Source organism: Pristis pectinata, chromosome 11 (genome assembly GCF_009764475.1).
Source record: "Pristis pectinata isolate sPriPec2 chromosome 11, sPriPec2.1.pri, whole genome shotgun sequence".
Classification (NCBI taxonomy): Eukaryota; Metazoa; Chordata; class Chondrichthyes; order Rhinopristiformes; family Pristidae; genus Pristis; species Pristis pectinata.
This window is the reverse complement of record NC_067415.1, coordinates 48,035,313-48,061,630: the sequence shown is the minus strand read 5'-3', so window position 1 is coordinate 48,061,630 and position 26,318 is coordinate 48,035,313. Positions and strand designations below refer to the sequence as shown.

At 40.9% G+C, this 26,318-nt stretch overlaps 1 protein-coding gene across 1 annotated transcript; it reads left to right on the top strand.

The window, feature by feature from the left end:
• Positions 1-404: 404 nt before the first annotated feature.
• Positions 405-26,318, top strand: LOC127576168 (high affinity choline transporter 1-like). The gene is given in 9 exon segments (XM_052026559.1): positions 405-588; positions 2,091-2,204; positions 3,639-3,794; positions 3,907-4,055; positions 7,269-7,412; positions 13,291-13,441; positions 22,262-22,479; positions 25,789-26,155; positions 26,158-26,318. Coding segments are annotated over 9 exon segments (1,644 nt in total).

Here is a 26,318-nt window from a genome sequence, read left to right as displayed (position 1 = left end):
ATTCAGTACGTATTGATCAACATCAGGTACTTAACTCATACATCTACCCTAAGGTGAATAAAATGGTGACTATTATTTTTAGCTGAAGGAGATGCATTTTGAAATCAACCAGATTAACATTAAATTAAGCAATTAGTAAATTAACAAGAGGATAATTTTTTGGAGTATATATTTCAGAGAAATATCTTGATAACAAACAAGTTGGCTATAATTATATGAGAATTTTAAATAGTAGCAATCTAGAATGTAAACTAATTTGAACAGTCTTTGGTGAATTAATCTCAAAAAGAGTAGGGTAAGTTTCTCACACAAACACAAATGTAAATTTGATGAGAAGATCTGAGCATGTGTACAAGGCTGATAACTACTACATTTCCCTCCATTATAGGTAGTTACTGTGGAAAATGGCTGTTAATCTCCCTGGACTAGTGGCTGTCATTGTTTTTGACATGCTGATTCTTGCAACCGGAATTTGGGCTTCTCGAAAATCAAAGCAAGAAGACAAAGCATGCTCTGGAACCAAAAGTGAGGTGGCCATGGTTGGAGGCAGGAACATTGGAACCTTGGTTGGGATTTTTACAACAACAGGTAGATTGAGATGTCTGTAAAAGTAAAGCTGCTAAATGTAACTTCAATTACCAAATTAACTTCTATCCCCAAAATGCCAAAGATGGACAACTTCAAACTCTGAGCATATGTAGAGCAATTAATCGAAGTGTTTACTCCATGATGGGATTAGCTCAAATATATTGACTTAATCATTACTAGAAGATCCTCCTTAATGCATCAGTCCTTAAATATACTAATTTTTCAGGTTAAATCAGTAAGTGAAAGGAATTTCAGCTGCTATATGTTCTGCCTTGCTATCTCCATTTAAGTTGATGTGGGGATCTTAAATTTTATGTTTAAGACATGGATTGAACAAACTTCAAAACAGGACAGCAAATACAGGGATGAGGAATAAATTGGGGTGATGTGTGATAGGAAGTGGCAGCAGAGTTTTGGAAGATCTGAAAATCACTGAGAAAAACAAGCACTACTCAGGTTCAGCAGAATCAGAGCAGTGCAAATGTGTTATGCCCCACCCATAAACAACAGAGAAATCGATGAAATTCTCCTGCCAACCTTTTCCACAGAACCATAGTGGAAAGAAAGATATGAAGGAAAGAGGAAACAAGGAAAAAAGGAATGAATGTATTTTTATAGATCCTTTTATGACCACAGGAAATTCATAAGTTCTTTGGAACTAATGAGATACTTTTTAAGTATAGTCATTGTTCTGTTGTAGGAAACAATAGGCCAAAAGAGTCTCACCCTGCTGCCTGTACTTTTCACCCACAGTCCTGCCCCATGCTCTTTATATGGATGCAGTAAACCAGCCAGGCCGATCTTCTGCACCTAACAGTCCTATGGGGCAGAGCAGGCTCCAAGCTCCCAGTACACCTCAGGCATCAGATCCTGAACCCCACAGGCTGCCCTGATGGCCTTTGGCAGGTAGCTGGTTCTGAGGGGCATTTTAACAGTATTTAATAATAAGGGACATTTAAAAACTGTTCAAATAGATATAAATATTTTTTTTAAAAATAGTAAGTTAAAAAGAGAACAAAGTAATAAAAAGCACACAAAGTAATAAGAAATAATTTTAAATATTAAAATGAAGTAAAGTAAAATCAGTAAAGCAGTTACACTCTGCCACAAGCCTGGGACAGAGCAGACAGTGAGATGCGCCAACGTCTGACTGCAAGGGTGTGTCGGACTTCCATCTTTCACCAGGCATGCGTAGAAGCTTGAGACGTGTTGGGATGCAGACTGCCGTAAACCAATGTTTCCCTTTAGACCCTTTGTCTCTCATTCGGTGAGATTCAGGCCAATAATTTTACAGTGAATTGAAATGAGTTAACAACTTCATTGAACATGGGAATTATGTACACAAATATATTCACCACCACACCCAAAGAAGAGTGGAATACAATTTTAATCCATCTGTTTTATACAGTAATTTTGAAAGCAGGTAAATATGAGTGTGGTTACAATGTAATAATTGTGAACTAATATGATTCATCTTACTTTTGAGTGTTATATTTTTACAGCAACATGGGTTGGAGGAGGCTTCATCAATGGGATTGCCGAGGTAACCTATCTGCCGCATCGTGGAGTAAGCTGGGCGCAGGGACCCCTTAGTTATTCTTTCAGTCTTATTTTTGGTAAGAGCCAATAAACAAAACTCCAAAGCAATACAAGATTAGTACTGATTGATTGTTAGCAAACAATGAGCATATGTGTGTGACCGTGAACACCGCTGTTTCTCTGCTGAATAACAAAAATGCAGTGAATGAAATTATAGTCCAGGAATTAAGTTTTAAAGTATTTCTAAAAGTTGGCACAGTGGTGCAACACACGAACTCCAAAGTGCTTCATCACAGATCGATAGATCTTAGGCTTTCACTCAGTACGCTTTGGTGAACTCTTGACTGTAACTATATAGTTATGAGCAAGTAGGTGAAGATCAGGTAGTTTTTACAGACAAGGCAGGAAAATTGCTGAGTGAGCCACACTTGAGTCAATAGAAAAACACTGTTAGCAGAACTCTGGGAGCAGAATACCCGGCAGTTTCCCATCAAGCACCTAAGAACAGGTGAGTCATTTGAGAAGATCAATAAGGAGTGAAAAGCAAATTAATTTTATGAAAAGGATATAGTTACAAAAATGTTGCATGTTACTGAACCATGGCCAGCCATAAATGATCAAGTATTAAAAGGTGTTTTGCAACTCCATCCCTGCTTGCAATGTGAGTGACTCTCAAACGCCCTCTGAAATCTACTTAGTTCAAAGGCAGCAAGGGCTGGGCAATAAATGCTGGCCTTACCAGTGGCAGTCAAATCTTTATAAAATTAATAAATGAAATAAGTAATAACAGCTGAGCAACATTCGACAGCTAAATGTACATCAGACAACTAAGAGGATATTATAAATATTTTCTCAGGGAAAGAATTCTGTTTATTCTCCTGAAAAAAGTAGTCCAAAGGAATTGCAAGGGTCCACCACTGGAGTTTAAAAATATAAGGGAATTGTTGTCAATTCACATGATGCATGGTTCATTATAAGAAACTGATTTGAAGACCAAATAGTTTTACAGTTCCTTAGACTACTTGGATGAGAATGTCACATATTTGAGATGTAATTTTTCACAGCCGTGTCTCTGATGTTTCCAGGATCATCTTCTTTTTGAAGTTGTCACCAGACAAATGATAGCAAAGGTGAAAAACCAAGAGTTGGAACCAGCTTTCATTCTGCTCTCTCTTTTGGGAGTGGGTGAATTAGTGCTGAGTGCTTCAAATATTACAGAATTCATATGTTGAAAGCTGGTCCCTCTGTCCTTTACACTTGAAGAAAATGATTCTACTTTTTTAAAATGTTTACAAAACTTGGCCTGTTTTATAGGAAACTACATCCGAGTCCATGGCCTCCTGTAAGATGACAGGATATTAGAGCAGTTACCTATAATGTACCTGAATTGTCATTAGTTCCTCAGGCATAGTTAACATTGGAGGGAGCCAGCAGCACAGACCTCCAGCTCAGTAATCAGGATTACAATCATAGGCTTCCTGCCCACGAGTCTGTTTTTATTTTTAATCCAGGTGGCCTTTTCTTTGTTAAGCCAATGCGATCCAAGCAGTATGTCACAATGATGGACCCATTCCAAGAGAAATTTGGGAAAGTGATGGGGAGCCTCCTCTTCATCCCAGCTGTATTGGGAGATATATTTTGGTCAGCTGCTGTTCTTGCAGCGTTGGGTAAGTTTACAAGAAGTTGTTGGGTATATATACAAATTGTAATATATTTTGACCATTTGCTATAACTTTGTCGTGTGCTAACAACAATTGGCACAATTGGCATCTATTTCAGGTGCTACAATGACTGTAATTTTGAATATTGAAACCTATTTGTCCATCATCCTGTCAGCTTGTGTGGTTACAATATACACACTACTGGGTGGCCTCTATTCGGTGGCATATACAGATGTGATGCAAATGGTCTTTATTGTCATCAGTCTGGTAAGTGTTTTCTATCTCTTATCTGATATAGAAATTCTATTAGCTGTCACTAAAGGAGAATTAAAACACTGGCTATTTTCATTCTCATTGTGATTTAGACAAGCATGAGATTGTGGAAGTTTTGGCAGAGATGAGCTCCTTTTGTAATTTAGCTCAATCTGTGATCTTTCAATTACAGGTTCTCCCCGGGTTATAAATGCCCCACTTAAGTGCAGCCCATAGCGTTTGGGAGACCGGCAGGATAGATTTGTCAGCTGCCCACAGGGCTGCAGGCACCTTCTGCCGTGCGGGACCTCGGCTTGCGGCCGCACTTCTGACTTGCGAACTGTCCAGGTTACGGACAGTTCACAGGAGCAGAACCCTGCTGTAACCTGTGGACTGCGTGTACATTGTTTGAATCCAAAAAAGACCCAACCCACAAAATTAGTCACACCTCCAGCATTGCAAATCCATTTCCCCCGAATGCAATTTTTTTTTGGGAGGTTTATTACCTTGTGTGAAGTTTCTCAGGCATGGAGGCAGCCATGGACATTTTACTCCAGTACATATCGGCTGACCTGCAGTGAATAAAATCCCTTTTGAAAAATAGCTTAAATTATGGCTTATTTTCCGATGAAATATTCTCTTTATAGAACAAAAATTAAAACTGTATGGAGCATTTTGAATCAATTGCAGGTTAGAACTGCCTTAAATGCACTGCAGTGAGGGGCTGGTGAAGGCAGGTACTTTAACAACGTTTAAGAAGTATCTGGATAAGCAATTGAATCACCACAGCATAGAAAATTATGGGCCAAGTGGTGGTTAATAGGTACTCAATGATCAGCATGGAGGTGTGGGCCAAAGATTTTTGTTGTATGGCTCTAGTCTACAGGAATTAATGAGAAAATGTTTAGCCTTACCCCTGATAAAGAGTTATTTTTAGTCCCTTTGTTTTACCCCCCCCCCCCCCCACCACCGCCACATCTTGACAATAACTGCATTGTAGACAAGAACTGATTAAGCTGTCTATTCACACTGACTCATGGGACATTTTATTTGAAGAGGTTACAGGGAAATAAGTGGGATTGATGAGATTGCTCAAAGAGGTGTATAGACTTAATGGCCTCCTTCTGTGGGAAAGATGAGAAATATGAAAATACGCAAAATTAGTTTGTGCAGGAACAATTTCACCCCAACCTGAACAGTAAGTAGTCAAGGAGATTTGGGGCTTAATTTTGCAATTGCAGCTTTGCAGGAAATTACAGGCTCATACCTTATTTGTTCACTTCATCTATTTCATGTCAATTAGGTGTTGCATAAAATACAACTGAATCTGAAATGTCTTTATCAGTTTGTCTTATCTTAATTGTGTGATACCGTAAGTAATAGTGACAAAATGAAGGCTGAACATTTGAATATCTCCCAGAGGACTACTGATTGCAGGTCCAAGGACTGCCAGGGCAAAACCTTGGTTGCTGATTTGGATAATTTTGAACATTATGTTACATATAAAATTTGACTTCACTAATCATGCACAAACCTGTTAAAAATTGAAGTGTGCAAAAAATCTGAATCCAGCAGATATGTTTTCTAAAAATTGGCTGTGTTTTTCTTGCTCATTAAGTAGCTCACATCACTGATATCACTTCCTCAACTGTTTATAATCAGTTTTACCATTAGCTCTGCCTCTATAACCTTCAATTAATTTGTCATCAGATGTAAATTTTCAAAGCATTTAATTAGTATTTGCATGTTCTGTCAGGGACTTTGCAGAGAACAACAATCTTTTTAACTAAAATCTCAACAAATCCCTGATACAAGAACCCAAATAAAAGGGGACATATCTCAAATGTTACAGGTATTCCCACCCTCAACAACAATGATTGGTTAGGCACAGAGAGAATATGTATTAACTATTGGTTATCTTTATTGGTTCAGTTAAAGACAGACATGCAATTCACACAGTTTGGTCAAAAGTAAGTTTGCAACTCACACAAGACTAACTATCCATATACACACCCATTGGTTTTCCCTAACACTCCCTGAACAGTCAATCAGAATAGAAAGGTCAGTACCTGGGAATGAAAGCTCACACTGGCCAGGCACCTCTCTTGATCCCGACATAATCCCCACGTTTCTGACGTATGGTCATCAACTTCTGCATTGGTTGGTCTTTGGAGTTTTTGCTGCTTCTGCACCCAAAATACTCCATTCTTATTCTCTTTCTTATTGGTTCTACATCGTTGTGTTTCAATTTTGTTGGTTCTGTCTTATCTGGCTAGCCTGTGTCCCCTCTCCATTGGAGCTAGCCCATGATTACAGGCAGCATTACCTCATTGCTCTTCTCCCAAATAAGGACTTGTGCTTCCTGTGTATTTCATTGTTTTTTCCCAAAGTCAGGTTGATTCAAACCAGTTTCAGCCAGCTCAGGTCAGTTGCTGGGCTCAGGTTACCTCTGTTCACAGACATCTCAAGCCAGTGATGAGGCTCAGGTTACCTCTGTTCACTTCATTTTCCTCGCCAACACAAGAGAATCTAAACGTTCCCATCAGGACAATACGTAGATTTTTCAAATGCATTATGCAAGTAGGTTCCAGAACTCTACCCAAACCATCTATGAGTTAGGTGTTCTCCAGCTGACCCCTAAGCACTCCAAATGCAACCTGTACATTTCTGAGGTCGGTATATCATAAGAAGTCCAGTACAAAATACAAACGTGAAAGTTAAGGATCAGCCTTAAACCAAGCTTAGCATCTGTACGTGGCATGTTGATAATATATTTATCCATTTTCTTATTTAGACCAATGCACCAAACTGTATTGGTATTGGTTTACTATTGTCACTTGTACTGAGGTACAGTGAAAAACTTGTCTTGCATACCGATCGTACAGGTCAATTCATTACACAGTGCAGGTACAGTGGAGCCTGTTATCAGCTTGAATCTTCTATATGACATAATTTTAATTAAATAAGGTTTTAAAAATAGCAGTACAAAAAAGCTATCATGGTGCAAAATTGCAACTCTTTCCCAACCATGTAATTACATTATCTAAAGTATCCATAAAACTGATAACCATTACTACGGTAATTGCACTGGAAAACCCATAAAATATCTGAATGTTTGACAAAGAAATCAAATACCAAAAAGAGGTTTAGAAACTCTCTTTGAAAATGTAAAAAATGCAAACAGAGAAGAATTAAATGACCTTACTGTCTTTTTTTTTCTCTTATTAGTGGTTCTGTGTGCCCTTTGCCAGTATGAATCCAGCAGTTGCAGACATCAAATACACCATGGTAAATGAACTTTATCAGAGCCCATGGATCGGTAAAATAGAGAAGAATCAGATCTTCCGATGGATTGATGATCTTCTTTATTTGGTTAGAACTCTTCATATATCAAATATGGGGTTAAAATGTTTTTTTAATTCCATAATTAACCTTGCCAAATGTTTTGTACCAAGATATATTGCAAAACTGATTGTCTTTAAATAAAAACAGAAAATGCTGGAAATACACTGCATATCATCGACCTAAAATGTTAACCCTGTTTTTCTCCCCACAGATGCTGACTCATTTGCTGAATATTTCCAACATTTTCTCTTTTTATTTCAGAGCATCTGCAGTTCTTATATTTCAGATACCATTGTCCATTCCTGGGAGACATGTTGATATGGACTATGGTACTGGATCAGTGTGTTTTGCCACAGATGGTGGACACAAAGTACATCCAAAGCTATAAATTTTGTGCATGTTTCTCACGATGAGCCTTGAACAGATGCCAAATGATTACTCTCAAGAAGAAGTGAATAACCGAAAGGAGCAATTCTTGAGCTCCTGTTGCATAATTTTTAATGGCTGCATTAAAATATAATTGGTGGAGATATGGGATAAGGTCAAATACTTATTTCTGATAAACAATCCAGCTTTGGCTACTGATCTTTTTTCTTCTCCATAGCTTTTGGGTTTATCAGTGCTTTAATAATTGCCATTTAATTGTTTGCTGTTGTCCAATCTCCACCCTAGATCCATAATACTAACAACTTCAAAAACATATAAAAATACCAGTAATCAATAATTTTGAAAATAATTTACCCTTTCCCATTCAAAGTCAGTTTAAAATACAAATTGATTACTTTCACCCGATTTCAGTTATTGTACTCACAGGTTTTAATGTCCCTGTGATCCTTCTTGAATCAGTGCTTCAGAGTAAAGTTTCTGCCTGAATATAAATCTAATTTCAAATTGGGACCTACCATTGCAAATATATCTTAAGAATTGTATTATTTTTATTCATATGAGTCAACATTGATTCTGACATTTGTGGAGAACAGATATGAAATAAGTGGGAGCAACAAGATGGAAGTTATATGGAAATTTATCATGTATCGTAGAATTTAACAGAGGCACGCATCTTCTAGGGTCGCAGGTTCCACTGAAAATTATGAATATTATGCTGTGAAAACAAGTAGAAAGTAATGGAACAATTACACTTAGGGTGATTCCAGTGATTCTACCTAAGGGTTTCCACATAACAGGTTATCAATGCAATTGGGAGCTCATTTCTCCAAAGTTTCCCAAGCAAATTTTCAGCAATCAGGTAAGATAATAGAGCAGCAGAAAAGAGAAATTATTTAATAAACCCCAAATGCTTTGGCACTGAGTTTGACTGCCAACCACAGGTTTAAAGGGTAAGTAAATGGTGAATTACAGTTAAAAGATGAAATGGAGAGGAACTGGTTTGAAAGAGAACACTTTTAGCAAATATTGAAGTGTCTGCAATATGAAATTGGAACTCCCAGCAAAAGTGATGCTTAAAATCAGCCACCAAATATTCAGAAGAATGCTGATTAATAAAATGTGGTGGACCAGAAAAAAACGAAGAAAGAAAAGATGTGAAAACTATCTGTTAATCAGTATGTTTGAAGAATTATAACCCTAGAGAATGTACAGGAAGTTAAAGGGACAGATTATTGACATAACATATATTAAATGCAGTAATAAAGTCAGTTTAGTTAAATGCAAGGTTGAGCTGGGTTCAGAACATGGAAATGAACCATGAGTGATGAAAGAAAGAGCAGGACAATTGGTATTATCGTTATCACAACAGGAGGACAAGGGCTGGAGGAAGCCAAGAAAGTGGCACAGCAGTTGCATGAAGGTTAACAAAAAGGGCAAAAAGTGGGAGATAATCCTGAAGAGCTCCCTAAGAGATTACCTAAGCAGATGGGCAACAGCAACCATCCAAAATTATAAATGTAACATTTCTGGAAAATAAGTAATGGCAGGGTCCAGCACACTTGTGCTGATTAAGCCTTCCCGCACCTCTAAAGGGGCAGGTGCTTTTAATTGCAACTGGGGGTGGGAGCTATTCTTCAGCTATTGGAAGTTTATTGGAAGGGATGACTGATCATAGATGGGAACTGGCATAGTTATTCTCCAAAGCAGCCCTGGGGCTTTGGTAGATGACATTGAACATAGAACATTACAGCACAGTACAGGCCGTTCGGCCCACAAGGTTGTGCTGACATTTTAGCCTGCTCTATCTAACCCTTCCCTCCCACATAGCCCCCTATTTTTCTGTCATTCATGTGCCTCTTAAATGTCCCTAATGTATCTGCCCCCACAACCTCTGCAGGCAGTGCATTCCACGCACCCACCACTCTCTGTGTAAAAACTTACCCCTGACATCCCCTTATACTTTCCTCCAATCGCCTTAAAATTATGTCCCCTCGTGTTAGCCATTGTCGCACTTGGAGAAAGAGTCTGACTGTCCACTCGATCTATACCTCTTATCATCTTGTACACCTCTGTCAAGTCACTTCTCATCCTCCTTCTCTCCAAAGAGAAAAGCCCTAGCTCACTCAACCTATCCTCATAAGACATGCTCTCCAATCCAGGAAACATCCTGGTAAATATCCTCTGCACTCTCTCTAAAGCTTCCACATCCTTCCTATAATGAGGTGACCAGAACTGAACACAATACTCCAAGTGTGATCTGACCAGAGTTCTATAGAACTGCAACATCACCTCGCGGCTCTTGAACTCAATACCTTGACTAATGAAGACCAACACTCTATACACCTTCTTAACAACCCTATCAACCTGTGTGGCAACCTTGAGGGATCTATGGATGTGGACCCCAAGATCCCTCTGTTCCTCCATACTGCTAAGAGTGGAGAGGAAAAGAGAAGTTCTGTACCCAGAAGGGGGCAGAAAACTCTTCAGGCACATAGTCAAGAGGTACTGGGAGAAATCAAGCTGCAAATGCATAGATACAATGTCACAAGAAGTTTAATGACTACATACAGAAGCTCAGTGAATACATCATCAAATCCCCTGAGCAACCAAATACACTATTAGCCTCTCACCCAGTACTTCTCTACCTCTCATTTGCCAACCATCTCAATCAATCGGGATCTAACCAAGCTGTCAACTTCCCAACACACTAACTTTCCATGCCTTGCTCCGCCTTGCTCCTTATTTCACAGCTTGCACATATTGTCAGCTACTGAACCATGGCATGCATTTTACCCAAACGTATTTTAGCACACAGCCCTCACTCTTGAAGGAGAAGTTAGCATAGTCAAAAACCAGCAGCAGTGAACTGACAGGGAAAAAGTATTTCTCCATGGCAAGATGGTACAGTCCGAAGCCAGCCCTTCCAGACCCAGAGCTGTTCAAGATCATCCTGTAAGACTGCAGTCTGCAGTCTCCTCCAGTGGAAGTCAGCAGCCTCCAACCAGCCATGTAGCAGCCACTGGACAGTACTCTGCTTGGTAGCAATAGTAAGGTGCAGAATTGGGCTACCATTTATTCACCCAGAGGCGAATGAATATTTGGAATTTTGAAGAGGGCTCTGAAGGATCAGTTGCTGAGTATATTTAATACTGACACTAATAGATTTTTAGATATTAAGGGAATGAAGAAATATGGGGTTAGTGCAGGAAGGTGGCAATGAGGTAAAAAATGAAGCATGATTTTATTGAATACTGGAACAGGCCCAAGAGATCGAATGACCTTCTTCTGCATCTGTTTCTTATGTTCTCATAGAACTGTACAGTCTGACTGAACAACCAGAAAAATGGTTCTCAACAATACTCCTGACTTTTTCTGTTTTTACTTTTTGATTTGCTCCTCATACAGTCATAGAGTCACACACATGGAAACAGGCCATTCAGCCCAACACATTTCACACCGATCAGTGGGCACCCATCCATATTAATCCCATCTGCCAGCGGTTGGCCCATAGCCTTCAATGCCTCGGTGATTCAAGTGCTCTTCTAGACACCTCTTAAATGCCGTCAGTGACTCTGCTTCCACCACTTTCTCCAGCAATATCTCTCCGGCAACTCTCTCCGAATAGCCTCTGTGAATGTGGAGATCTGTTCATCAGCTGCTGAGTAGTCCAGTCAGCAAAGATGTTGCTTCTGGACATCAGTGGGCTACAGGGCAAGGTTGTTGGTGGGACAGCTGCATGGCTCTCATTGTTTGTGTGTAAGCTTTGGAGTGAAGTCAGGGTTGGGGAGTAGCCCAGGCAACCAGCCTTTGGTCTGGTATGGTAATTGGAAGACACCTGCAGGAAGGCACAGCAATCCACCAATCTGACTGGCATTGCTGAGGTACCACCCTGGGGCAGTGACAGTGGTCCATGGGGTGCAAACCAATGACCTTCTCCTAAGGTGTCATCAGTGTCCTTGCTGTTGTCCAGATTTCTGCAGTTCTGAAAGCCAAACACCACCATCAGCCAACCAGCCTAGTCCACTGCCACTTATGCAAAAGTAGGGCCAGCTGAAGCCAAGTCTTTTGCCCCCTGATTTGTTTTACCTAGTCTGGAAAGGCAATGGACAGTCTCCTCCATGGAAAACCAACAGCTTTCCATCAGCTGTGCTGCAACACTAGGGGTGCACTGTGTAAGAGAACTACGGTGGGCAAAGGCAGATGGAACACAGGAGAATTGTCAAAAATGATTTGTTGATTGTTGCTCTGCATGTGGTATGGTGTCCTTTACAGGTTTTGTTTGCAATGTTTAATTTGTGTTGGCTTTTGTTTTTGCATTGTGGCCAAGCTGTGATGGTATCAGACAGAAAGTAAGTTAGCAGGTAGAGAAATGGGGTTGCATTTTCTAGTACCACAGCAAAATCAGCTACTTCCTCCCCTTCTACCTCCTCCCACTCCTACTCCTCATCTGTTTGCTGTACAGCTGAAGGAAAAAGCCAGACCCTCATGACGGTGAAATTGTGCTGCATTCATCAGTCAATCTGTTATATAGAGAGGGCTTCTCCAGAGCAGCCCAGGGAGCTGAAAGCTTGGATCAGATTTTCTGCACACATGGCCATAATGTGTCCCATTCCTTTACCCCTCTCTCTCCTCACCAAACTGCCCACAAGACTGGTCACTGTCTGCACTGATGCTGTATGAAAACTATTGTCTCCATGTAAGTTTCCTGCTCTAAATACCTCCACTTGGTTAGCTCATTATTAACTCATCTTCTCTTCCTAGGAATTGTCTAAATGGGTTTCAGATAATAGAAAACAGAGACATAGAACAGTACAGCATAGTACAGGCCCTTTGGCCCACGATGTTGTGCCGACCTATATAAACCTTATCCACATTCAATCTATCCCCCTCTATTTTTCTTTCATCTATGTGCGTTATCTAAGAGTCTCTTAAATGACTCTATCGTATTGGCCCCTACCACAAATAACAGTTCTGTTGAAATTTCCTATTAAATGATCTCAAGCTTTGCCCACTCATATGACTGCCCTAGAGTCCCAAATTCAGCCAGAGACTATATTCCTTCCTGGGCTCTGACCCAACCAGAGGGATCTCTCCATTCAGTAGTTCAAGTGTGCTAAAGAACTTGCTGCCCTCTGCCATCTACCAGTACAAAGGCTGGGAGATCCCAAGCTCCACAGGAGCTTGGGATGTGAACAGCACACAGAATGCTTGGAATGTTGGAGGTTTGATGATCGGTGAAAATCTCCACTGACATGTCTGTCATCTGACCTGACCTGACATAGTTGCTGGCTAACAGGCTGGATAATCCAGTCCCTAGCATGAACAGGAGAAGAAGTAGTCAGCTATGTCAGGGACACCTAGGATGTAAAAAAAATGCTCATCTGTAATTGTATTTGCAATATTGTGATGAAACCATCCAATCAACATTGTTTCTTCTTTTGAAAGTATCATTGCTAAGTTATTGACTAGATAAATTTGTTTTGCTCTAAAGTGCTGGCTTCTCATTAATTCCTTGCAGAGTTTGGGAGGTATTCCTTGGCAAGTGTATTTTCAGCGAGTCCTTGCATCATCAATTTCTCGAGCAAGAAAGACATCTTATGTAGCCGGCATTCTCTGCTTCACATAGTCTTTCCCTTCCATCATTATCGGAGCAGTTGCTGTATCTACAGGTAAAGTAATGATACACTCAGTGATACAATATGCAGTGAAGATTATTTTGTACAAGATGCACTTTTGACTGTCCTTCACACATGGTCCTTTACACAAGCTAGCAATCACTCACAGGATATTGTATCTATTCTATGTATTGCCTTGTAGATTCTGAGTGGTAACTGTAGCAATTTGAATTAATGCAAAGTCTAAATACAAGACTACAAGCTACTCATGGCCTTTTTTATTGCAACAAGCCTTCTTGCCACCTCTGAGCTGAATCCACCAGAATGCATGGGATCAGCATATTGTTAGTGAGCAGGAGGCACAACCTCCACCCACACACAGTGACCACATAACGTTCATTCTCATCATCCTCTTCTTCCTCCTCAGTTGGATTCGATCAGCGTAGGAAAGTTGTTGTTGCAGGACTTAAACACACATAGCACTTAGTTTCCTGTAGGCTCAGCAAATGTTATTCCTACAAGTTTAATCAATAAACTGAATTGTAATGAATTACTGAAATAATTTTGTATTCCTACAAGAACCTTTTCATAACCAGCAGAACAATTTTCAGAAGCTGAGCAGGTAATGGAAAGCAGTCAAGGCCCATTTATTTAAAACTGCAAAATTGCATTTTGAATTCTGTGGTCCATCACCACAAGAACTAGGCACTAAAGGCAAACTTATTCTGAATTTGAAATCTGGATAGAGTAAATGATAGTGTAAGTGACTCTGGGATTGTTTGAAAGTGAACTTTCAAAGTTCTTGTATTCTCCCAGCCAGATTGTTCAAGTTGGCAGTGATTTTGAACGTTTCCTGAATTATCCTCAGATTACACAAGACATTTACTAACCCGAAAAGAGCAGGTAAAAAAACTACCACCTCTGGCATTTCATTTTGACACAATGGATTCAATAAACGCACAAAATATCCTGCACAGGTTAAGTGGGCATGGTTAAATGACTCTCTGGAGCTGGCTCAGAAATCCCCTCACAGGCTCCCTATTCTGTGTATCCTCTTCTGCTCTAAGGGCCTTCTCACTTGTATTCTCCCAGCCAAATTGATCAATGAGATAAGAACCTGGTCCAGGAAATGAATTGTTGGAAAGACTTTTGATCTTGGCTGTTAGCAATAGAAAGGTTAGTGTATAAGTTGTAAGCAGTTGAATCCAAGGCTGTGCTTTTAACTGTTGTAGTACTCCCAAAAGAATTCCAGAGTTGTCCCCACCTCACTCCCTTCTGGATACTGGATGACCATTCCTGTTTGATTCCTAGAAGGGTTTCATTAGATTGGTATAGGCATGGTGACTAGGTAATATTGCATTGGAAGTTTGATTTGGCCAAGGAGAATGGAATCTTCATCAAATATGTAAGAAGTTAGCTAGCAGCCAGGATGATGGGATCTTTGTGGAATGCACATTGAAACTTTCTCTTTTAAAACCTCATAATGTTTGAAAAAAACACATTAGTTAATGAATGAGTTTCATTCCAAGTCTTAGTGGAGGCGGCAGAAGTGGGAGAAGTTCTCAATGAGTACTTCTCTTCGGTATTCACCAGGGAGAGGGGTCTTGATGACGTGGAAGGGAGTGCTGGTAGGGGTAATGTTCTCGAGGTTGTAGATATCAAGAGAGAGGATGTGTTGAAGTTGTTAAATAATATTAAGACAGATAAATCTCCAGGGCCTGACGGGATTTTCCCCAGGCTGTTTCGAGAGGCTAGGGAGGAGATTGTTGAACCGCTGATAAGGATCTTTGAGTCCTCGTTGTCCACGGGGATGGTGCCAGAGGATTGGAGGGTTGCAAATGTTGTCCCCTTGTTCAAGAAAGGTAATAGGGATAGGCCAGGGAATTATAGACCCGTGAGTCTCACGTCTGTGGTGGATAAGCTGTTAGAAAGGATTCTAAGGGATAGGATTTATGAACACCTAGAGAATCATGGACTGAGTAGGGACAGCCAGCATGGCTTTGTGAAGGGAAGATCTTGCCTCACAAGCCTGATAGAGTTCTTTGAGGAGGTGACTAGGAAGATTAATGAGGGCAGTGCGGTGGATGTGGTTTACATGGATTTTAGTAAGGCGTTTGATAAGGTTCCTCATGGTAGGCTTCTTCAGAAGGTCAGAGGCCAAGGGATCCAGGGAAGGTTGGCTGTGTGGATTAGGAATTGGCTTGCATGTAGAAAGCAGAGGGTTGTGGTGGAAGGAGTGCCCTCGGATTGGAGGGCAGTGACTAGTGGTGTCCCGCAGGGATCGGTTCTGGGACCTCTACTTTTTGTAATATTTATAGATGACTTAGATGAGGGGGTGGAGGGCTGGGTTAGTAAGTTTGTGGACGACACTAAGATCGGCGGTGTTGTGGATAGTGTGGAGGGCTGTCGGAGCTTACAGAGGGATATTGATAGGATGCAGAGCTGGGCTGACAAGTGGCAGATGGAGTTCAATCCAGAGAAGTGTGAGGTGGTACACTTTGGAAGGACAAACTCCAGGGCAGAGAACAGGGTAAATGGCAAGGTACTTGGCAGTGTGGAGGAGCAGAGGGATCTGGGGGTTCATATTCACAGTTCATTGAAAGTTGCCTCACAGGTGGAAAGAGCAGTTAAGAAGGCCAATGGGATGTTGGCTTTCATAAGTCGCGGGATTGAGTTTAAGAGCCGCGAGGTGAGGATGCAGCTTTACAAAACTCTAGTTAGGCCACACTTAGGGTACTGTGTTCAGTTCTGGTCGCCTCATTATAGGAAGGATGTGGAGGCGTTGGAGAGGGTGCAGAGGAGATTTACCAAGATGCTGCCTGGATTACAGCATATTGAATATGAGAAGAGGCTTAAGGTGCTCGGGCTTTATTCACTGGAAATGAGGAGGATGAGAGGAGACATGATAGAGGTATATAAATATTGAGAGGAATAGATAGAGTAGACAGTCAGCGTCTCCTTACCAGGGCACCAATGCTCAAGGCATGGCTTTAGGCTTATGGGTGGGAAGTTCAGGGGAGATGTCAGGGGGAGGTTTTTCACCCAGAGAGTGGCTGGTGCATGGAATGCACTGCCTGGGGTGGTGGTGGAGGCAGATACATTGGACAGGTTCAAGAGCTTGTTGGATAGGCATATGGAGGAATGTGAAATGGAGGGATATGCAGGAGGAAGGGGTTAGGTAGTGTGAGGGTGGTTTGATGGACGGCACAACATGGTGGGCCGAAGGGCCTGTTTTGTGCTGTATTGTTCTATGGTTCTATGGTTAATATGAAATTCAAAGTGAAAAGAAAGAATTTGCCTTAATGTCCAAACTCTATCTTTGCCTGTTTGACCTGAACATACTTGAGAACTGCCTTAAGTCAAAATTGTGACAACTTTCTACAAATCTAGCTCTGAAATAGAGGCTTTATTGTTTCTGCCCCCAAACCACTTGAGCATCCAGAAAAGAGAATCTTTCTATTCAATGGACTCAGAGCAATCTGGGTCTTACTTACTACCTTGAATTCTGGGAAAACCAGCAGTGTAGTCCCTTCATATTTCTTCTTAGGAGTCACCCCAGAATAGATGGGTTTTCCAACTTTAGCAAAGATGACAAGGAGCACATGGAAAATGCAAGACAGGATGTTTCTGAGATCCCCACCTGAAGTCCTGAATGATCAAACAGCATAATACTCAATTTAGTCAATTGATCTAAGTGCAGAAGATGGCACAAATCATCCAGATTTTCCTTTGAAGCATTTAAGAGCAGGCTGTGGTAAGCACACTGAAATGCTTAGAGCAATGCTTAGCCTGTCAGATCGTTTCTATGAGAGGAGTGGATGTGTGGAGGAGTCTGTGTCCACATTCTCTCAGGTGACAGTCCAGAGTTAGGACAACCCCACTTCCATTTCAGAAGTGATTGGCTCCTCCGTGCCCAGAAATGGTGATACGGATGAAATGTGGGGACCGAGGGAGCAGGTTTCTGCCTCTATTGAGACCCAGTCCTAGTCTTCCAGAGCTGATCCTGAGACAGCTGTGATTCCCTGGAGCAGCAGGTTGCTGCTATACCATTAAGGAGCAGTTATGTGGCAAGGTCGATTCACTGAGCAATACAGTTGTACAGTCTGGGTGACACCAGATGGGCGCACCATCTTCTGCTCAATGCAGTTGCTGGTTCTCCAAGACTGTCCTCGCCAACCCTTTGCCAGGCTACTGGCACACTAATTAGGACCATGCAGTCTGGAGATGGCCACTTACGGGGACCAGTTTACCGTGGGCATCTGTGGAAAGGCAGGTTGCCAGTCTGTCTCTGGACCTGTCCTCGATGGAGTTCAGAAGGATGAGAGGGGACCTCATTGAAACCTACCGGATACTGAAAGGCCTGGATAGAGTGCACATAGATCCGAGAGCACAGCCTCAGAATAAAGGGATATTCTTTTAGAACTGAGATGAGGAATTTTTTTCAGCCAGAGGGAGATGAATCTGTGGAATTCGTTGCCATGGAGGGCTGTGGAGGCCAAGTCATTGGGTGTATTTAAGGTGGAGGTTAATGGGTTCTTGATTGGTAAGAGGGTTAAGGGTTACAGGGAGAAGGCAGGAGAATGGGGTTGAAATTAAAAATCAGCCATGATCGAATGGCGGAGCAGACTCGATGGGCTGAGTAGCCTAATTCGGCTCCTATATCTTAGGGTTTTATGGTCTTATGGTGTAGCACTGTGGTGTAGCTTTCAAACATGTGGTAAAGCATAAACATTAAAGGGCTTGAGTGATGAATAGATTTTGTTTCAGTAAGTTTCCCTTTCAATCAAATTGTTTGTTTCAGTACAGTTGTTCCATTTGTGCAGCTTAAGCTGAGTAAAGCCCATTTAATGTAACTGTCTGCAGATTCTGCTCATCCTTTTCATTGCCCATTTCTGTAACCTTCCCCATCAAAGGGAACAGTCGGTGGCACTGGAATGTTTGTGTAAAACTCACTTCAAAGCATAAGATGAACAACCAGGTAAATGGATGAAACTCAGACCTCATCGTCATGTGCTCCTACTCTCATTTGATGCTGTCACTTCCTTGGATAGCTATCAGAAGATCATTCAAAGAGGAGGACAGTGAGTCTAGCTGTGTGAGGCCAATCTAAAATGTAACATTATGAGACCACATGATGCTATTATTGTCAGCTTCTCTTACGGCATGATGTTGTTATGTTAGCAATGATAATAGACTCATCCAGATGGTTCAAAGACTTATAATAGAGACATGCTATAGAGGAAGGGTTTTGTCAAGAATTGTACAATAGTACAAAGTGATGCCATGATGAGTGTAATCTCATCCGCAAAGCCAAAAGCCAGTGAGTTGAAAGGCCTTTGAATAGCTGAAGATGCTTTCAAGCTAACAATTACACTGATAGATGTCAAGCACAAAAGACCATGCTGTTCTCATGTCCTTCTGTTAGAAAACTAGCTGTAATTGAAAAATCATACTTGTTTGAAGAATGCAGAAGAGTACCAGTAGATATATTAGTTTGAAACACATTGTTGAACTGCTCCAGTGTCACTAGGACCTAAATGTGGTTTTAAAACTATGAAGATAGGTTTATAATTGAATAGACTGACGTGCCAAAAGGACTGCATTGAGACCATGAGACTACTAACTGCTTGTCTTCATCAAGTGAAATGATGACCACTTGCAACTGCTGCCTAAGTGTTTAATTGAATGAAGAGGGAATATAGTGCCTTTAAGCCTTCATTGAGCAGCTCCAGTACTCTGTACTGTTCTGATCCTAAACATCCGTTAGTGTTCTTGAAGTGAGCCAGTGCATGAACACCTATAAAGATTACATGTGGGAAAAAGTACTTGCCATGAAAGTATTCTGCCTCTGAGATTAATTCAGGATGTAGCAGGTGGTAGGCTTGAAGAGTGAGGCAGTAAATGGAAAATGAAGAATAATATAGTTTTGCAAGGCTGGATGATGATGATAAATGAGTCTTCAATTGGGTCTGTTGTTCTGGGGAAACCCTCATCGTTGAAACTGAGAACTGAAGGGGCAGCTTGTGGTTTATCTGCATCCAATTGAAGCTAAGTCATTTTCTGGAACTTATTTATAGTTGCAGTGTGGCTGAAGTGTAAGATGGTCATAATTAGATAAGATTTCTTTATTAGTCACATGTACATTGAAACACACGGTGAAATGCATCTTTTGCATACAGTGTTCTGGGGGCAGCCTGCAAGTGTCGCCACACTTCCAGCACCAACATAGCATGCCCACAGCTCCTAACCCTTACATCTTTGGAATGTGGGAGGAAACCAGAGCACCCTGAAGAAACCCACACAGACACGGGGAGAACATACAAACTCCTCACAGACAGCGGCCGGAATTGAGCCCGGGTTGCTGGCGCTGTAATAGTGTTACACTAACCACTACACACTGACGGTTCAAAAATACTGTAGGGCATAGATAATGCTGCAAGTGTGTAGTGATTTGAGGAAGAAGGAGTGATATTACAGGGTTTATATGAACCTTTCCAAGATCAAATGCAGACACTGTATGTTGAGGAGGATGCTCTTTTAGTGGAAGCCTGCCATGGGGCTCTTGTTGAGGGTTTGGACTATGGAGGGCTCGTCACCCTCCTCATCCTCTTCCTCTCCTGCAGACCATCCTGGTCGGGGTTTCCTCAATGGTGTCTAAACCAATGGTTCTCCCCTTGTTCCATCTCAGCAGGTAATAACTGTGCTTCTTGATGAGCCCTCTAAACTACCTGCATCATGGTCCCCACAAATGCCTGGAAGATGTCTGTTGTAGATCCGCATCATCCATGTTGAAGGGCGCTATTACAGGAACTCAGTTTTGGCTGCAGCTGTGTGGTTCAAGAGACAAGGCAGGCTCCCATCTTTAGTGTGAGCAGTGTGTAGAGTAAGTTACCAGCCTCAGAATGCTGTGCAGGAGTTAACTGTGAATGCTGTTTGCTTGTGATTGGGACAAAAATAGCATTGTTTCTGAACAATTGGCATGAGCAAAAGTTGTTCACTGAGTGAGCACCAAACCAATGGTGATAATGAAGGTTCGGTATTGTGTCTGCTGTCAACAACAGTTACATGATTTTTACAATGGAAAACAGCACTGGTGAACCTTTAAATCAACAATCACTTTCCCTCTAGCTTCTTACCATCGGCTAATTGGATACAGTACACAGTCTTTTCATTCAAGTCATTAATATAAATTGAGAACAGTTGAAGGCCCAGGACTAATCCCTGTGGAACTTCTGCCAAGCTGGAAATAATTTTGTTATTGCTATTCTCTTCTGATCTTTTAACCAATTGTCTATGCTGATACGATACCTCATATTACCAATGCTGCCAAAAGTGCTGTAGGTGATTATAGGCACCCGCTGAAATTGAGTGGTCCAAAAGCAGAAAGGCTGCCATTGCATTTCTAGTTTATTGAAAAATTCCAGAAATTTCTAGTCAGTTTCTCTAAATGTAATCATGAAAACTCCAGTGCACATCTAGCTTTTTAACTTAATGAAAGTTCAGTTCTTAGGAATATTGGTAAGCCATTCAAAATTTTAATAGAATAAATCTGAGCCCCAGATTGTGTTGCAACAGATGATTATTTTAACTACTACCTTATAGTTATTAACTTGCTCTTCCCTACTTCTCTCACCAGCATCTACCCTTGTTCCGTAATCTCATTCTGAGAACTAGAATTTGAAGCTAGAAAGCACTGTTGATAACTTGATCATATGGCTAACTTGTTCATTTGGTTATCTCTCTGCTATTTTGTTGGAATCATTAGCTCATTGTGGCAGAATACCACCATCTGGGTCTTCTTAAGTGGCCATTAACTAATGTTGCTCCAAGTCTATGTTCGTGTCTAACTCGAAGCCCAGGGTTTACGTTTTTCTGGAATTTGCTGAGGAATTCCTACCTGCCTAACTTGTAATCCCATCCTGATGTCAACAACTTCTTTCCTCCCACGGATGCTGCTCAACCCACTGAGTTCCTCCAGCAGTTTGCTTGTTGCTTCTAATCATTTTGGGCTGGAATCGAACCTGGCTCCCAGGACTGAAAAGACATTTCTAATTTGCTATATCAGTATCAAAAATATATTATGCTAATGTTGCAGTTATAATGCAGTAGCTCTGCCCCTAAGCATAGAACGAAGCATTGATAACAAGCTAACCTTGTCTGATTTCATGAAGCAGGCTTCCAGCACGTTTCTTATGATGCCTGAGGCAGGAGAGGAGGTTGAGTTTCAGTTAACTGTGGCCTGTGAATGGGTTTCTTAGGAGAAGAGATGATGTCATTGAAAAAGAGTGAGAAAATAAAGAGGGGAATAAGGAATAAACAGAAGTAAAAATTGAGGAATGGGTCAAACAACAAAAAAAAGAAAATATTTTAAAGCTTTCCCTTTCATTCATACCATCTATATTATAGGAACGACAACCAATCTAATTTTGCTAACAAACCTCAGCACTGTGGAAATCTCTGGTCTTCAGTTATATAGGTGCCAACATCTGGCACATCCAGTGTCTATCACTGCCCTTGAGCTCTTAAAATGTGAACGTATTTTGAGCATCAGTCTCATAACCTGATTCACAGGACGAGCCATATGATCAATAATTTATTATTTAGTCATAAATATGAGGAATTTAGATCATTTGTAATACTGTAAGTATGTTACAGAGGCTTAAGACATACCCTGTTCCAATGGGAAGTGCTCAAAGCTTGCTCATAATGAATGGCAGAATTGGAGGAATTTACCTGGTGGGAGAACCTGGATAAGGATCTATTTTCTAACCCCTATAACTTAAGGTATTTTCATAATTTTAGGAATTATAATTTCCTATTAAAAGAATATTGATTAAAGCAATTCTAAAATTTAAAATATTGTACTTCTTCCAGACTGGAATCAGACAAGCTACGGTTTACCAACTCCAGATGAGAGACAAGAATCGAGCATGATATTGCCCATTGTCCTTCAGTACCTGTGCCCTGTTTATATTGCTATGTTGGGAATTGGTGCTATTTCAGCAGCAGTAATGTCATCTGCAGATTCATCACTTTTATCAGCAAGCTCAATGTTTGCACGCAATATCTACAAGACTATTATCAGGAAAAAGGTGAGCATCTGTTGAAATTGTTTAGAAAATGAACAGGCAGTTGCATCTCCCTTTGTGGAATCACCTCAACAGAGCGTGTCAATCACTACATTACGGTTCAGCAACATAACGAACAAAAAAAATCAGTCACAACAGATCCACAATTTCCCTGTGAGTACACCTCCATATTAAGCATGTCACTGGAGAGGCAACTCCACTATGAATACTCTTATATGATGCAGCACAGTTTTTTACTGAAAAGTGCAAACCAAAACAGGTTAGCTTGTCCTCTTCAACGGTTTACTGCCATTTTGTTTGCTACCTTTATAGCTTCAGATTTACTGCTGTTGGAAGTCTGTAATAGTGCCTTATGTCTATAACTTTAGATAACTATTTAAACCAGAGCAGATTATGTAAAGGATTTTGTTTCAGTATGGTTGTACCTTTATGAAAGACTATCTAGAAAATCTATTTATGAAGTGTTATATCATTTTTATGATTATAAAATCATGCCTTAATATAATGTGTATACGCAGTGGTAAAGATGAACTGTGACACCTATTAGCTGCAATCTTCTATCACCCTTATAAATTAATCTGTAATCTTGTGGGCCATAGAAATGAAGTCAAGCCTAGCAACATATGTTTGTGTGACATGCAGATTATTATAGGATCTGGTATTAAATCAAATCATCTGTTTATTTTAAATCACTAATCTTGGGAAAAGCAGTGGCTGAGAACATGATATTGGTTGCCTGATATACTTAAGCCTACACCTAATAACCCACTCAAGGTGCCCAGTGTTAGCAATGAACACATGAGTAGTGTGTCTGTGCACAACCTCACATCCTGGGTCACCAGACAATTTAATGTAAATAAACTGACTGTCCCATTGTGAAGTGAATCTCTAATAATCCATTGTCTGATTATTCAGAAATCCCAATGGTTCAGCATCTGGCTCACCGGATGATGATTTCCATGCTCCCTTTCATACACCAGGGTCACAGTTCCCACACCCTCTTCAAACTCACCAGGGCCCAGGTTCCTGCACTCTCTTTCAACTCACCAGTGCCCCAGTTCCGATGCTCCCTTTAATCTCAACTAGTTTTGTTTCCACACTTCCTTGAAACTTACTGGGGCCCTATTTCACTGCACTCCCTATAAACTTAACAGGTTCACTGGAAAAATGATTATTCTACTGCATAGCATCTAAAAAGAAGTGAATTGTGTTGGAACATTCATACAAATAACATCCAGAAAACCTGCTAGTCTGGCACCATTTAAATCCTGAGTGTGCTGGATTAACAGAGTTTTACTGGAGTGACCCCCATCCCCTTCACCAAGCTCATGATCTCCACCCAGCCTCCATACCACCATCATTCAATCTTGTAATCTAAATCAACACCTGATACCCCAGCCTCCCTGTCCTGGGCACTAACCACTGTACCACCTCTCTCCCCTGCCAATTAAACCCCTCCCCTTTCCTCAACTATTAACCCCCCACCCAGAGGCCTATCCCTGACAGTTCCCCACCCCGCAATTCACTGATCCACACCTGATCGACAATTGCACTTCCGCATATCATTGATCACACCTCCACCTCTCAACCAAAGATCCTTTGTCTGGACACCACCCGCACACCCAACAACTTAGCCATGCCTGACCACTTGTCCCCATCCGTGACTGAAATGGGTTGCCCCTGATTCAGCAAACCTCTCCCAAAATGACACCACCTTCGACAATTGACACAGTCCTTAACCACCAAACCCCACCCACTCCAACCTTCCCTGAGTACCCACTCCCAACTGATCTTTGTAGGCCCTGACTCACTGACCCCTTGGCCTTACCAATGATCACACACGATCACAGCCACCAACTCCTCGACCTCCCAATGGAGCCAACAGTTGTCAACCCTGCTCCCTCTTCTGAACCCTGCCCGGCAACACTAGACCCAGCACCCCCCCATCCCCAACTTATCAGTCCAACCATGGGCCTATTAAAAATATAAACTTTTTAATCAGATTGCTCATCTAGTGCCTGGGACGGTCACAAAATATGTTATCAAAAATACGCAAAGTTATTGATTACATGGGGATACGGTAATCAATTTTTCGGTAAATTACAATGAAGACATTCAAAAGTTTTAAAATGCATTTAATTAGTGTCCTTGCACTCGGAAGAAACAAAGTAATTTTTAGAGCTATTTGAAGGTCTGTAAATAACTACCATGAGAGGAAACTTTCAATGGTAATTAATTAATTCTGGAAATCATTTGTGTGGATGAAGCCAGCAGCCCAGGCAATGTTTCTGTAAGATGTGTTGCACTAACTGTAATACAAATTCGACAATTTTTATGCCAGTTACACCAACTTCTGCTGTACTACACTGACAAGTGGAAACACAAGACCATTGCACGAAATAAGACACAGGAAATCCGTCTAATGGAGGAACAGGACATAGTAATTAAACTCTTTGGTAGTTGGTATTAAGCAAATTCCCTTCCCTCAGATAATAGTGTGGGTGTGGAATCACCACAAAAACTGAAGTGGCTGAAGAGATAGCTCACCATTTTCCCAAAGGTGTTTAGTACTGCTAATAAATAAACCTTTCTCATGTTGCACATGCCCTGAGGGCAATTATAAAAATACGTTACATATTTTACAAAGAATTCCATTCATTGGCATCTAACATTTTACATACAGATTCCAGCGATTCGATAAGATTCACACATCTTCTCAAGGGCAATAAACAATGTGGAAAATGTGCTGGTTTAATGGCAAAGCCCATATCCCACATAGAAGAATAAAAATCATGACAGGTTGAAATGCATCATCTCTGCTCCCTCCTCCCACTTTTTGAACTTATTCCTACCTATGGTTCTGATAACTGCAATGCATAAACGTTGGGAGAAGTTTGCTTTGTTCACTAGCATTAAATACATGTGAGAGTAGTGGCTCCTACTCTCATACTCACCTCCTGCACATTCAGTTCCATTGATGTCCATGGGATTGCTTATACCCAGAATTCGATGCTTGAATGTGTGTTGCATCAGTGACCAAACAATAATTTCTTCCCTAATCTCCATTTCCCAAGCAGATTGCTACCATTGCAATGCTCTGACTGGCTAAGTGTGACAATGCCCGCCTCTCTGACATAATTTCCAGTGCTTCTTCCTTTTTACAATAGGTGAGAATCAGACAAGTGGGGATTCAAACCATAACTTATGCTTTAGTAAAATGGAGTACCAATGTGCTACATAGCCCATTATTTTTAATTTAATAATAGCAAATTTTGTTACGCTATTAATCAGTTGTATTTATTTTATCTGCAGGCTGCCGAGAAGGAAGTGATATGGGTTATGCGGACTACAGTGGTTTTGTTTGGAGCTTTAGCTACCACACTGGCAATTGTAACAAATTCAATTTATGGCCTGTGGTTCCTGAGTTCAGAATTCGTGTATGCCATACTGTTCCCACAGCTTGTCTGTGTCCTCTTTATCCCAGCTACCAACATCTATGGATCAGCTGCAGGATATGTGATTGGATTAACCTTGAGACTATTAGCTGGTGAACCTTTCCTTCAAATCCCACCAATAATTCAATATCCAGGCATTTCCTTTAAGAATGGCACCTTTGAACAACTTTTTCCATTTAAAACTTTCACAATGCTGCTGTCCTTACTTTCCACTGTCATGTTCTCATATTGGCTTCATTTGTATTTAAGAGAAAGATTCTGCCTGTAAGATTTGATGTTTTCAAAATTACTGAAAAAGTAAGAGAGGTGCCCACAGCACGGGATGAACAAATTACTTTAAAAGATTGCAGAAATCATAAACCTGAGTCTGACAAGAACAATGTGTAA